Source organism: Cibotium barometz, chromosome 27, assembly GCF_041138505.1.
Source record: "Cibotium barometz isolate CiBa-2024 chromosome 27, ASM4113850v1, whole genome shotgun sequence".
Classification (NCBI taxonomy): Eukaryota; Viridiplantae; Streptophyta; class Polypodiopsida; order Cyatheales; family Cibotiaceae; genus Cibotium; species Cibotium barometz.
The window spans coordinates 54,498,702-54,513,539 of record NC_141072.1 but is presented as its reverse complement, the minus strand read 5'-3'; the positions used below and the strand labels follow the sequence as shown (position 1 = coordinate 54,513,539).

The following is a 14,838-nucleotide window of genomic DNA, read 5'->3' as shown; positions in this document are numbered from 1 at the left end:
CTACAGTTTCATGGATGGTTTAAGTGGCTACAACCAGCAGGTTTCCCCCCTTCACTCAGTTGTCTGCTCATTCCAAGGTAATGAACAGTCATGTAGGCATAAAATGTCAATTACAGTCCCAGAAAGCAAAAACTCCTATACACCCAAAACTGCATAGGATTAAGCCCTCTGTAGAAATTGATCAGATTTTTATATGACACAGTAGACAGTCTCAAAACGTCATGTGCATAAAAAAGACCAAGGCCTAGGGTTTCACCCTCAAAACACATGCATACAAGGGTCAGTCAAAGACCACACAAATCTCAGATAAACACGACAAAAAGCTCCTGCATTTTCATAGATACACAACGATTTCAAGAACCGTCTAAGCAAACCTAACCAGTGTCTTCTATGTTCACTTTTGACTCTGCTCCATCTTCTCTCTTAAGTGTCCCATACCATTAGGCATCGGAAGACAAAAAGCAGCGCATAGATCAGAACCGAGAAGATCCATGAGATGTATTTTCCCAGCTTAATTCTAACAAGTCTGGCTCTAATACCAATGTCAAGCCCCCAGGCTAACAATCCCTGAGATTAAGCATAAACATAAAGGACACACACATAGACATTGGCATCTATAGAGCCGTTCAGGCTCACTCCCGAGCACAAGGGATAGCAGCATCCAAGGTATGGCTCCACGTGCAAAGGCCCTGGCATCTCATATCACCAGTATACACCCATCAAATGTAAGCGCAGAGTGGTCTCAAGGCCTCGAGTCTAGGTCTTAGGAGCTCTCTCTCAAACTGACTCATAAAGTCACCTATATAGGCCTCCTATAACTAGGAGCCAAATATAGCATGTCTCATGAAAGCTACTAACCCCCACTTAAGATGCCTAACCCGTAGGCTATGGTTAACGTAACCTAAAAGTCTTAACCTTGGTTAGCCTTGGGACGTAACACACCCCACCTTTGGAACACCACTAGACCACACATGTAGAAAACCACTTAACACGATTAAGAGGATTGACACACTGTTAGACATTGAGAGCAACCAAATGACTCGAGATGAAAATATGCTATAGGAAGCTCTAGCGGGCAAACCAATAAGCACACTAACCCTTGAACTAGAAACTATACTAGCCCTAGCGCAGTCCACTGGGTGGCCTCTTTGTACATCGGTCCCAATGGTGCCATGCACTGGTCACAAGTTGGTGCGCTATCAGTGAAATATCAATGGGTTGGCCTCTTTGTACATCGGTCCCAATGGTGGGCATCACCTAAACTAGGAACACCGCCATCCATGGTGGAAGATGGAATGTCAGTGTAGTTGCCTCCATTATCACTGTAGATGTCATGCATAAGTCACAAGTTGGTGCGCCAATCATAGGTGAACATTGTGTAAACCGGCCTCGATCTTCAGACAAAACCAAAGGGCGATGCAAAAATAAACTTGCACACAAAACACTTCAACACCTTTGAGGACCAAGAAAAGAAAAACAAACAGGGGGAGCTAGAGTGCTCTTGCAAACAATACACGGACACCAATTGGCCCCAAAACGCAGTGGTGCCCCTTGCGGTATTTCTTTAATTGATTATAAGAGAGCTTTGATTACAATAAGGCTGGAAACTCAGCCGTCATAGTAGAACTCCTGAAGCCTGCAAAGACCCTGCATCATGGCTTCATATCCACTTGGCATCCACAAACAAATCGAGCCATTGTTTGGAAGGCTAGATGCATTGAGGCCATTGAGGGTACTCCCGTTCTTGTTTCTCAGTGTCTTTGCAGGATTTGGAGTGATATTATTTACACCATTATGGCTACCTAGGCTAGAATCCAGGGATCTTCGAAGGCTGCAGAGAGGAAGCGCGGCCAGTTTTTGAGAGAGTCGGACATTGGTATCTTTTTCACATCCTCTCATTCGGGACCGTATTGGCAGCACAAGGCTCCTGATTGGTTGAGATCTCCACCTTGCTTGGTGTGAAATCTCCATTTTGTAAAATTTTTCATACTTAATAGAAGTCTCCTTTTTGGGGAAAAAAAAAAAGTGGGGGATGCGGCGAGCGTTTTTCAGATTTCCCATCCGGTGAGACAGGGCTATCCCCTCGCCCCCTTACTTTACCTCATTGTAGCTGAGGCTATGAGCAGGTTTCCTTGGGCTACCCCTAGTGTTGTGGGTCTCAGGCTGCCATTGGACTTTGAGTTAGCAGATGATACGGCATTGTTCCTTGAGGCTTCACATGCTTGTTTATGTGCTTTCCAGACAGCCTTGGAGGCCTTTTGTTTGGCAGCAACAGCTACTATCAATTGGCATAAATCAGTTGGTTTTTGGATCAGTGATTCTCCTCTTGCAGATTGGGGTACAGATGTTGGTTTTACTTGGACTGAGAGAGGATGCTCTGCCAGATACCTTGGTTGTCAGGTGGGCGTTGACATCTCCCCTGCACAACAGTTTGCTCTAGTGCTCTTAAGCATTAAAAGCAAACTTCATCACTGGAGTAGGAGGAAGCTCGACTTGGCCTGTAGAGCTTTGGTGGTTAACCAAGTTTTGCTAGCCACGACTTGGTTTATTGCTTCGTGTTGGATTTTTCATAAGGGCTGCATTGGCCAGCTTCGTCGCCTTATTCGAAACTTTCTTTGGTCAAGGCTTGATGGAAATGCACACACCAGGGCCAGAGTTGCTTGGGAAACCATTATCAGGCCTAAGCAGGAAGGGGGATTGAATATCATTGACCCCAAGGTGCAATGTAAGGCTTTGCTCTGTAAGCTTGTTGGTTAGGGGCTTTCTTCCAGGCACTGAGCCATGGAAGGACTTTCTCATGCAGCAGATCACGAAGTGTGTCCCTGTTCGCGGAGGTGACTGGACTCTCAGCTCACACTTTATTTTTTCAGATACATTCACCGCTCCCCTTCGTTCCCCCTGGTTAGGTCCCTCCTACGGGCCTGGGACTGCTTGAGGAGTTTTTGGTACACATCCCCCCGCGTTCAGCGGAGGAAGCTAACCGGCAACCCATTCTGTGGAATAATTTGATCTTAGATGTGCATGGTAGGCCTCTTGGGGCAGCTATGCATATTCTCTGGGCTGGCTGGGAGACCCTATGCCCCACACTGCTAGATTGGAAGAGGTTTCAGAGCCTTACTGAGGTGAAGAGATTGGATGTCACGCAACATTTAGAGGTTCTAGCCGGAGGATTGCACAGATTGATGCAGCCATTCCCAACCACTGGATTACTGGATCTTTTTTGGAAGGTCGTCATCATTCTTGGTTTGGGGTTTTCTCTGCGAGACAAGTGTTCCTCTTCAGGTTATGGGTATCTCCTTGCCTAGGGAGGATGATGTACCGGTCTTTTTTTCTGTACATTGATGGCAGCTAGAGAGATGTGATGTGCAGGACCTTATTGAGGGCCCCCATATTCATCCAGTCACAGTTGTTGGCAAGTTAGGGAAGCACGTCTTTGTTGACCCCCCCCCCCCCCCCCCCCCCCCAAGGGATGATCACAGAGAGTGTTAGTCTTTGGTTGTATGGTGGCTGCCCTATTAGACATTTGCATTGGGACCCCGGTGAGTGGGAGTGGAAAGATGCTTGTAACCCTTTGAAAAGCATGCCTTTTTTCAGTTGTACGGTGCGGAATGCCAGACATCTTATCTTGGGACACATTCAGAGTGTCCCTACGCTTAGACCCCATTGGGAGTCTTACGGCATTTCGGTTGACATTCAGAGGGTATTTTGGCGGGGATTGTGACATTCTTATAGGAAGCCACAGATTTCCTCCTTTATCTGGGTTTCCCTTCATGGTGGTTTGGCCACCAATCAGTGGAGGTCTGTTTACTGGTGCTTGCCTAGCATGCCCTAGATGTGCAGGAGTTTCCGAGTTAGTTTACCATTGTTTATGGGAATGCAGGGAAGCACAAAGGGTTTGGTCTGCGATTGCACACCTCTTTGGTAGGATTAAGAGGGATGCTATCATTTCTTTTGGTTCTATCATTTGGTTGACACAGTCTGGGCCTCAGTTGAGGTTCGAGGGGACTGACAGGAGCTTGGCCATTATGGTTAAACAAGGAGTTGCTCGGAAGTGTTGTCTTCAGAATTTGCCACTTTCACACTTTTCCCTCCGGCACAGAGGTTATACAGTTCTTGGGAGATTATTGCTAGCATCTCAGCCTGGAATATCTGGAAGGCTAGATGCACTGAGGCTATTGAGGGTACTCCCGTTCTTGTTTCTCAGTGTCTCTGCAGGATTTGGAGTGATATTATTCACACCATTATGGCTACCTGGGGGGCCAGAATCTAGGGATCTTTGAGGGCTGCGAAGAGGACGCACGTCCAGTTTATGAGAGAGTCGGATATTGGTATCTTTTTCACATCCTCTCATTCGGGACCCTATTGGCAGCACAGGGCTCCTGATTGGTTGAGATCTCCACCTTGCTTGTTTGCTTGTTGTGAAATCTCCATTTTAAAAATTTTTCATACTTAATAGAAGTCTCCTTTCTATAAATAAATAAATAAATAACTTGCAGCCAAGCAAAACAACCCATAAACAGTCTCAAAACATCCCTGTTGCAAGGAGGATCAGCACACTTGTGCACCTCTGTCCAGCAGCCAACTGGTCTTCTCCTTCCAAAAAGCAAAGAGAGAGAGGAAGGTTCAGCGCCTGTGTTTTCTGTATCACACCAGCCAACCAGCCAACCTTCTCTCTCCAAAAAAAGCAAGCCTGGTCTGTGCCTGTGTTGTCTGTAGCACAGCAGCCAGAGAAGCACAGCCCATGTACTCTCTGAAAAATCAAGTCTGGTTTGCGCCTGTATGTCCAGAGAAACCAGCCCCCTGCCTTATCCTCCTGGCTGCCTCTGCCGACCAGGAAAAACACACTTCTCTGCTGCAGCCCAAGTCCTGCAGCCAATAGAGAGGCGCATCCAGCCCTTTGCTTTCTGCAGTCCAGCAAGCCAGCATGTAAGTGCACCTTTTGTCCCCTCCCCCCACATGGGGTTGTGAACAAGGGACCTTTTTAAAACCTTGAGTCCTTTTTGACTTCCAAACCGATGCCATTCACACTGTCCACCATGTCCCCGTGCACACCTGCATACTGTCCAGAGAAAAACACAGGGTCGTGACACATTGAGTATGTAGCAACGGCTGCAGGTTCTTCATGACTGACATTGATGGCATCTGGAGAGGTGGGTCCAAAGAAGAGGTGTGACACTTGGGCTAGCCCAGTGTCACTTTGACTGGCACAAATGGACACTTTACCACTTTGACCAGTGCGAAGTCCCATGGGCAGCCAGGGTGGCTGCAAATATAATGTATCTTTTCATCAACCAGAGGCTCTTTAAGGTTCAGTTCTGTCCATTCTTTAGTGCCATTCAATTCTTTGCAATTTCCATCCATTCTCTGGTGATAACATAGTAGCATACTTCACTTGATTCCAAAGAAGACTTGTTACCTGAAGGGTACTTCTAAGGGCAAGAAGGTTTCAAGCCACCAATGGCTGGTGGCCTTGACAACTGTGACATGCTTTCTTAGAGTTCTGTCGGTTATATGGCTCATGTAAAATCCTAGATTATTAGTGGATGGACGAACTTGGAAGTTTTTATGTGAGATACACATTGGGACTGGGATGATTGGCGTTGGATTGATGCTGAGAAGCTGTTGTAGATAATACCAGTCTATGTCTATACAAGTATGGTAGACACAATCACCTCAGAGACCATTTGGAGCTAGACCAAGAGACCTTACTGAGAGATATAGCATAATACTAGCGCTGTGCATATTTTTTCCTAGAGGAAGATATGAAGTTTATGAAGGATGGAAGATCACAGTTTTTCTATAATTGGCACTATACAGTGGCCTGCCAGTAAACTTGTGGACATCATTGGTTAGTGATTCTCTTCCGTCTTAGCTCATCTCTGGTGCTCCAGCAGGGACCATTCCACATTGTGTGTGGGGATGCAGAGAGGTTCAGACGTTATCTTGGGATTGATTGAATTTTTGTCAAGATTTAAAAAAAAAACCATATCTTATGGCCACATGGGCTCGCATACAGGGACCATCCAGATCTGCACATGCAAAGCGCACTGTTTTCATGAGGGAGTGGGATCAAGGGATCTTTTTCTCAATGACCCCCACCACAGGACTTTCTTGGCGCCTTTGTGCCTCATTGGTTGAGATCACCCTACATTTTGGGATAAGGTCTTGTTTTGTTCCAGCTTCCAGCCGTGATCTTGTATGGTCTTTTCATACTCAATAGAAGTCTCCTTTTTTCCCAAAAAAAAACGCCATGCTTTGTTAAACAGATTTGCATGCATAGCTTACAGAGTTAGGATTACATACATTCTACAACATCCCTACTGCTTACAGAATTAAGATCACATGCATTGCTTACAGAGTTAGGATCACATACATTCTACAACATCCCTATAATTTGTGCCCTTCATGTGGGTGGTAACATGGTTCAGCCTGTGACATAGTATGCTTGAGGTTCCATTTATGTCATAATTAGCACTCTGACATGCCAGAGCAGACATGGATGACTAGGAACGACCTCAACACCTCTGAATTTCAAATCCGTAAGATACTTAGAAAAATGTTATGCAATATCCATTTTGTTTTCGGTTCAACCATTTTTTTTTGGTTTTCTTGAAGGTACCCTATCATTATTGATGCATTGGCTCCTGCCAATGTAACAGACTGGGTGGCAGATACTTGTTCCTTCCGTAGGCTCCCTTTGTGCAAGGTAAAAATCCAATCTCATTGTAGAGTCTTCCACCTGATATTGTATTAGTTCATGTACTACTTTAGTGTCTTCCACCTGATAGTGTATTATTTCATGTACTACTTTAGGCTCAATGGTTGATTTTAATCAGGTGTTCCATGCACCAGACACGGATGTTGCAATTGGCTTAACAACTGACCGGGAGATAATAGTATGGAGATATAATCAATTTGGACCACATCGTGTTTTGCAAGGCCATAGTGATTGGGTTGAAGCAATTGTAGTCGCCCACAGAAAACAAACCAAAATAAAAGAAGATGCAATGAAAGCTGCATCTTCCTTAAAGAAACTGTACTGTTGAAATCACCTCTTTTAATAATTACTTGTTTTTAAATAATTACTCTATTTCAATTAGATAGGAGCCCGTAAAATTTAAAAAGGAGTGAAAAACTAACTCCCATTTCACACCTCGGAAACAGTTTTCCAAATTGGTCTCCTTCCTTTAAGAAACAAAGAGAGCCAAAGGTGGAGAGTGATGTTGCAACCGACGAAGATGGATTTATTCCATCTGATATTGAAGTTTATAGTGGAGGCGGTGATGGAGCTCTATTAAAGTGGCAGACTGATAGGACTTCAAAAACTTGGGCTCTTTCAGAGCTTGGTCCCTCATTGCAACATTCAATATTATGCATGTTACATCATCAGAAGCTGGATGTTCTTATCACTGGTACTCTCTCTCTCTCTCTCTCTCTCTCTCACTGGTACTGGTTGGAGCTAGACAGATCTGCATTGCATTCTTGTATACCCTGCGCATAGTGGTGAAACTTTGGCAAAAAGAAAGATTACGAATACTCAATGCCCAAGGTGTTCAGGCTCTAATGCTACCAACCAGCACTTGCTATGGCGATGTATTTACACCCATGATTTCTTGCATAGTTTATACGTGCATTTGACTGCTAGATTTCTTGTTACACATTTCTCCGGGAACTTCTGGATCTTTGGCAGATAAAGAGGAGGCTAGCAAGAATGTCGGGAAATTTCCCAGTCTGTCAACTGCAGAGAGACTTTGGCCCATAATACACCCAGCAAAAGAAAGCTGTCTTTGGATTTTGGGATTCCAAGTAACGGCTCCATTTTTTGAATGGACAAGATTTTGGTCTCTTTGGTCACTTTGGATTGCACGCAATCAACTCGCTTTCCAGTCACCCTTGATTGACAAGTATCATTACTTTCATCAATGATGGCAGTCAATCCTTATACGACTGCCAACAGCTAGATCAGATACATCTAGATTTGTTTTTCGATTGTTTTTAATTTTGTGAATTAATCCCATGAGGTGCTTTTCTCTGTACAGTAAAGTAATATAATAGTGATTTTTTTAAAAAAAGTGTGTTAATTAAGTAAAGAATCTCTGTATATTCCATGTGACCCACTGCGGTTACAGTTTCATGCATATCCATGTGATAGAACATAAAATTTTCATTCTTTATGTTATATATCACAGGATCTGCAGACTTCAAGGTGAGGGTTTGGAACTTGGAAGGCCATCCAGGTGCACCAAAATGGAAAAAGGCAGTGCAGTCTGCCAGCCGGGGTCCAGATGTTTTGAGAGGTCATACAGGAAAAATAACTGCACTTGCTGTGTGTAGAGATGATGTGAGCTTCATTCTAGATATCTGATTTTGCAATTGGACAGCTGCAAATTAAGGCGTGTTACAGATATCCGGCTGTCTGTCATTGGTCAATGTGCCCATTGAGCCTCCTGCCCATGGGACGGGCAGGGGGGTTATCTGTAACTGGTCCTAGTTGTTTAAACAAATTACAATGTCTTTTATGCTTCCATGTGCTGACTGGTAGCAGTGATACACCATTATGCAGGTAGTCATTTTCCTCCTCAAGATTGATGGTATATTTTATTTTTGGAAAGTGCAGATTTTGGTTTCTGGTTCATATGATAAGAGCTTAAGATGGTGGGACCTGAACCTGTGCCTACCATTGGACACAGTTGAGATGGCACACGAGCTTCCTATTCAAGTATGTCAGTAAGTACAAAGATTGGCCTGAGTGTGGCTTTCAATCATATGGAGAAAACCATGGCAGTATGCTATTTTAAGTGTTATTATGTGTGAGGGCATATCGTTTGAAAACAAGAATGTACGAGGGATGCAGGCTGCATCTATGCATGCTTAGACTGCTTCTTATATGATTCGCACAGTACATTTGGGTGTCTTTGCACCACTCCCATGTCCTCCTTAAACACTGATTTACAGGATGCAAAACATGTGGCTTTGTTCTCAACTTCAGGTTTATGAGAGAGTCATTATAGATTACTTAGTATTTAGCTTGAGAGAACTCGCAAAATGTGGCAGAAACAATATAACTGAGCACCTCTCATCACTAAGTCTGTCCAAATCGATAACATCAAGGCATAGTTCTTGCTTGGAAGACCTTTAAGAGTCTTCCGGCAGATCGGAGAGCTGCATCCATTCAGAACCTTAGGGGCTCTCGCATACGTATTGATCAGATTGATGGAGCTATTCCGCATGAGTGGCTCTCTGGGACCTTTCATGGAGACTATCATCCGAGTTGGCTAGGAGTCTTTTCGAGGATAGGCATACCTCTGTAGGTCATTGCTCTCCCAGGCTAGGAGGCTATACATTGCATCATTTATTCTATCATGCCTGGAGGGAGATTGCGGAGATGTAGCGTGGAGGGGATCATCCCAGATACTAGGCTTATTCCAGTGAGGATTGGTTCATTGACCCTTCCCCTCAAATACTGACTCATGGCTCCTGGTGTTTATGGCTATATGGTAGTAGTCCTATCAGATATTTTTAGTGGGATCCAAGAGAGTGGAAGTGGATTGATGCCTTCGATCCATTGAAAAGCCTTTCCTTTTTCAGTTTTACGGTCCGGAATGCCAGGCTTCTCCTCACTCGACAAATGCATAGGATCCCTACTCTCTGGCCTGATTGGGAGAGTTATGATATCTCTCCAACGATACAAGGCAGATATTGGCATAGGCTTTGGCATTCATACAGAAGGAGTTAGATCTCTCATCTCTTTTGGTTATTTTTACATGGTGGTCTTCCCACCAATCAGTGGAGATCGGTTTTCGGTGTAGCACCTACCTGCCTGAGATGTGCAGCTGATTCTGAGAGTGTGCAGCATTTTTTATGGGGATGCGGAACTGTACAGCAGATTTGGGGTTTCTATAGCCCAACTTATGGGCAATTGAGTGGCCATGCCATGCATGTGACTTGGGGGGCAGTTGCTTGGCTCTCCCAATCCGATCCGCAGCTTTTTTACGAGGGCAGTGGTACAGACTCTGCTATTTTCATTTGTAGAGGTATTGCCCAGTATGGTTTGTTGCAGGATGTCCCTCACTCTAATTATACACCCCCAAGACAGAGGATTGACACCAGTTAGGAGATTGTTGCTAGTATTATAACATGGCAGATCTTGAGAGCTAGATGCATGAAGGCTATTGAGGGTGTCCAGATCTTTGGGTCTCAGTGCATTAGTACTATATGGGGTGATATTATCCATACTCTCATGGCTACTTGGGCTCGTATTCAGGGGTCCTCTCGTTCCGCACAAGCAAAGCGCGTTATATTTATGCGGGAGTGGGACCGTGGCATTTTCTTTTCCTCTAGTCCCACAGGTCTCTCATGGCATGATGATGCTCCTCAGTGGTTGAAATCACCTTACATATTGGGGTGATTCTATTCTATTCCGGATTATAGCCGTGATTGTTGTATGCCCTTTATAGAAGTCTATTGCAACAGCGATGCCAATATTTGGAATGCCTCTGATGTACTTAAGCACATGCATCCTTGTCTTTGAATGGTTCCCCTAGGGTTCATTTTCTCAGTTTAATGCATTTATAGAAGTCTCTTTCTTGGAAAAAAAAAATTGCAACAGTGATTCCAATATTTGGAATGCCTCTGATGTACTTAAGCACCTGCATCCTTGTCTTTGAATGGCTCCCCTGGGGTTCATTTGCTCAGAATAATTGCATTAAAAGATAAAATACACACTCTTAATGGCCCTTCCATCTATGGTTTCATTTGGTGAAGGTCCTATGATGCACATTTTGTGATCACCCTAATGTTCTAGCAGAAAGAATCATTAATATACAGTTTGACAGACATTCTAACAACTCTTTGAACTACACTGTGGTTGTTTATAGAACTTAGAATTTTGTGACAAAAGAGATGAGCTTGCTTCTTGTGCTGGAGAGCCTAGATTCAAGCTTTGGAATGCCCGCAAAAGGAGGCGATTGAAGAGTGTGGCAAGCAACTTGGGAGATATAATCATTGTAGGTTCTCTTCACAAGTTTGTAAAAGTATTTGGCGTTTGTGCAGAATCTGAAGATTCATTTGAGGGCCATTATCTCAATATTGCAGGTGAAATGGTGCAACTTGGATAAAGGTTTCTGGGTGACAGCTTCAGATGACGGAACCATTGCTTTATGGGACCCCACATCACTAAGCCCCATCCGATCCATCTGTTACAGAAAAGAACCTGTCACAGCCCTGCTAGTGGATGAAGCCAATATGCTCCTTCTTGTCAGCATGCAATCAGACTATGCCATAAGGGCTTACAGGCTCGATTTGACAGGAGAACAAGTGTGTGCATATACAGGACACACAGAACAGGTGCATACCCTTGCATATTTGAGCAACAGAAACCAGTATCTTTCAGGTTCATGGGACAACTCCATTAGAATATGGCTCGCTCCTTTAGAAACAGATATACTTGAAAAGAAAATCAGATTATCTTTATCAAGGCCAGAGCTCACCAAACCAAAAGAGGCAGAATTCTCACAAGATGTCAAGTACACGAGCGCATATGAGAGGGAGCATCCTCTCATATTGCCAAAGCAGCTTCAAGAAATTGTAGCCAATGTTTCCTCACACAAACCAGCAAATGAAGCATATATTCCTAGTGATGTGCCTCCGCTTTCTGCCCGTCCTAAGACAAGCGGTCAGGGTGAGTTGGTAAGGCAGCCATCGCTTGTATTTAAACTCGCAGATCTTGAGAAGTCCCTTAATGATCAGATTTTTTGACCTCTAAACCATAGCAAGCGAAGCTAGTATTGATATCCTACAAGCCTTTGGTCTCAACAGAGTACTTATGTAATTTGGATACTCTCGTTACACCTAGAGACATTTACAAAGCAGCATTTGTGGCACTTCAGATTGTTTTACACATGTATATATGAGCATGTAGATGTATTTGCAAGAATGTAAACATGTCTCTCTCTCTCTCTCTCTCTCTCTCTCTCTCTCTCTCTCTCTCTCTATTGTATCCCTTCACTATATTCCACTCACCTCCATAGCGTACCCCCCCCCCCTCGCTATATTCCAGTTCCAGTTTCATTTTCTAGGTACCAGTAGTATCATCTTTATTTTTCATTTTTCTGGGTTTTTTTTTTATCCAGACATTGTATCAGATCCACCATGATGTAACTTTTGGTCTCATAGGTCATTATGGCCTTTTGAAGACGTTAATATAACATTTCATTTCATTTCATTTCATTTCTCTCTCTCTCTCTCTCTCTCTCTCTCTCTCTCTCTCTCTCTCTCTCTCTCTCTCTCTCTCTCTCTCTCTCTCTCTCTCTCTCTCTCTCTCTCTCTCCCTTCCACTCAGCCATCCGACTCGCTGTACCTAGGCGGCCTCTTGGCATTTACCCCATGGCCGATGTTCTACATGTAACACCCCGTCCCCAGGAATCACTTCGGAATGGGCTTGCGATCTTTGGCGTACCCAGCATCCCAAGCCCACGGGACACTGACCACAATCCTCCCATTAGCTCCAGATCCAAGACATGCTTAACCGTCATCGCACCACCTTCCCACGTATCGTGACAGAAGGGGACCTCTCAGCCATACTCAGTAGCCCCATGCTCGACATACTTGAGAGAGGTGTACCCTCTACTAGAGGGTGATGTGCCCCACATGCTTCATATTCTCATGTACTCCATGATAAGACTCTCTTGTACTAGCGCTTATACCCCGTGTACTTCCCCATGATGATCATTGTATCATCCTCTACTTTGACAGAGCTATGTTATTTGTACTTGTTTTGTTTTTCTTTTCCATCATGAGACATACCATGGATAGCATTGTATCACTTTGGTGTCATAGACCCATTGGGTTTCTTTCGTTCTCTCTCATGGCCCCCTCCTATTTTGGATCATATGGCTCGATTTGACATTCCCAACTCATAGCCCTAGTCTTTGTTTTCTTTTATACCATGATGAGATTACATGGACACTATTGTATCACTTTTCTTGAACCCACCTTTGTTGAAATTGGCTTCGTCTTGAAGTAGTGTCCCTACCTTTGCTTTATCTTCTTCTCTTTCTCAAGTAAGGAAGATTCAACATCCACCAGATTTGAAGAAGGAAGGTTTGTGAGTGGTAAAATGTTACCATACTACTCTCAAGGTAGACGTTTTAAGAGAATTGCAATGACAACATCTTCATCTTCTTGATTCTTGTAAGTTGTGTCAATATGCTCTTTGTGTAGTTCAAATGAGTTGGGAGTGAACCTTGCGGATTCATTTTCAACTCAAAGAACTTAATGAGAAGAAATTTTAGCTTGAGCTCCAAACAAGACATCTAGCTCTTCCTAGGCTTCATTAGATGAATCTTTTCCATCTTTTTGGTGTATGTAATTATCACTTAAACCGAAAGCAATTATGGCTAGAGCCTTCTCATCCCATGCAACCCATGTGGCCTCGCCATCCCTTGTGTTGGGTTTCTTTTCTTTCCGTTAGCTATGTTCCACAAACCCTTTTTCATGAAGGTAAATTTAATCTTTGTTTGCCATGTGTGAAAGCATGTCCCTCAAACTTGTCTAGCTTTGTGGGAAGCTCTTGGGATGTCAATCATATCTGGCTTGCATAAACTGGTGTCAAATCTGTGGTTGAGCTCCTATTTTGTAAGAGATTTGTAGCGGATTGGGATGCCCATCATGCAGGCACACTAAATCACTAGGGTCCTCTCTAGACTCTAGGGAAGTATACCCTTAGGAGTTGGCACAAGCTAGGGAGATGGCGACCTCTCTGTCCCACTCCACTACGCACTCACACAGACTCAAGAATGGAACACCACACAAGAGCTACCTAAGTGACATACACGCAACACAAGATAGAAGTAAGCCAAAGTTGGAACATCACAAGACCATGTATTGCATTAGGGATCCTCTCTCCGTACAACAGGCTCTCTATATACAATGGGCGTGCCCCCTGGGCTATCCTGAGCCAGGTGCTAAAAGTAGTCATTAACAAATGCCTTTGGAGTAGGTGAGAGCACCGAGCATGGTGTCAGATGCCGTTGGAGTGGGTGAGAGGCACCGACGAGTAGGTGGGCGCCGCTTCGTCGGTCAAGTGGGTAACCAAACTTGGAAGTGGGGTCACCAGAGATTCCCACTTTGTGTGGCTGGTGGTTGGCCTTGTGGGTGCCCTTGAGGTTCACGAACTTTGGGATGCCTGATCTTGGGGGTTCCAGACCTTGGGGTTCACACAGTGAGGATGCCAACTTGGGGATGCCCGATCTTAGGGGTTCACACAGTGAGGATGTCGACTTGGGGATGCCCAATCTTGGGGATTCACAAGGCTTGGGTGCCCGGGCAATGAGGGTGACTACAGGTCCCCCACCAATTAATCTGTTCACTGTCCCGGTGACCACTAGGAGCGGAGAGGCATGTCAAGGGCGGGGAAGGGAAGGTGCTGAAGAAGCAGAACCACCGCAGGTGTAGGACTGCGGAGATGGGAGACAACCGGAGAAGGTGCTGAAGAAGTAGAACCACCACAGGTTCAGGATGACGAAAACCGAAGACCACCACAGGTCAAGAGTGTTGTGGAAGAAGTGTGACACTAAATGTTCCCGAGAAAGATGAAGAGAAGAGAGGCGGCCACCACAAGCCACTGCCACCTTGAGAAGTAACCCTGGTGCATGCTGGTGTGTGTGGGACAAAGTAAGCAACAAGCAATGATCCATATATAGCAGTAACCATGTAGCATAACCGAGTAGCAGTTCTGATAAGATATACAATGAGTTGCCAAGATAGGCAGAATAACATGAAAAAAAACATATGGGAAAAAGTAAAAACTAAGAAGCAAAACTGAAAGTGCTGGAATGG

The 14,838-nt window shown here is 44.5% G+C and overlaps 1 protein-coding gene across 3 annotated transcripts in view; it reads left to right on the top strand.

Moving 5' to 3' along the window:
- LOC147623533 (uncharacterized) overlaps positions 1-11,940 on the top strand; it is a 111,194-nt gene extending 99,254 nt beyond the window's left edge. For all 3 annotated transcript variants that reach the window (XM_086821714.1, XM_086821713.1, XM_086821715.1), the window contains 7 exons: positions 6,616-6,706; positions 6,837-7,036; positions 7,165-7,412; positions 8,190-8,341; positions 8,618-8,719; positions 10,878-11,006; positions 11,095-11,940. In XM_086821714.1, the coding sequence (XP_086677840.1) occupies positions 6,616-6,706; positions 6,837-7,036; positions 7,165-7,412; positions 8,190-8,341; positions 8,618-8,719; positions 10,878-11,006; positions 11,095-11,757 (1,585 nt within the window). In that variant the 3' untranslated portion in view covers positions 11,758-11,940. The remainder of the gene's footprint in view (positions 1-6,615; positions 6,707-6,836; positions 7,037-7,164; positions 7,413-8,189; positions 8,342-8,617; positions 8,720-10,877; positions 11,007-11,094) is intronic.
- Positions 11,941-14,838: the final 2,898 nt, after the last annotated feature.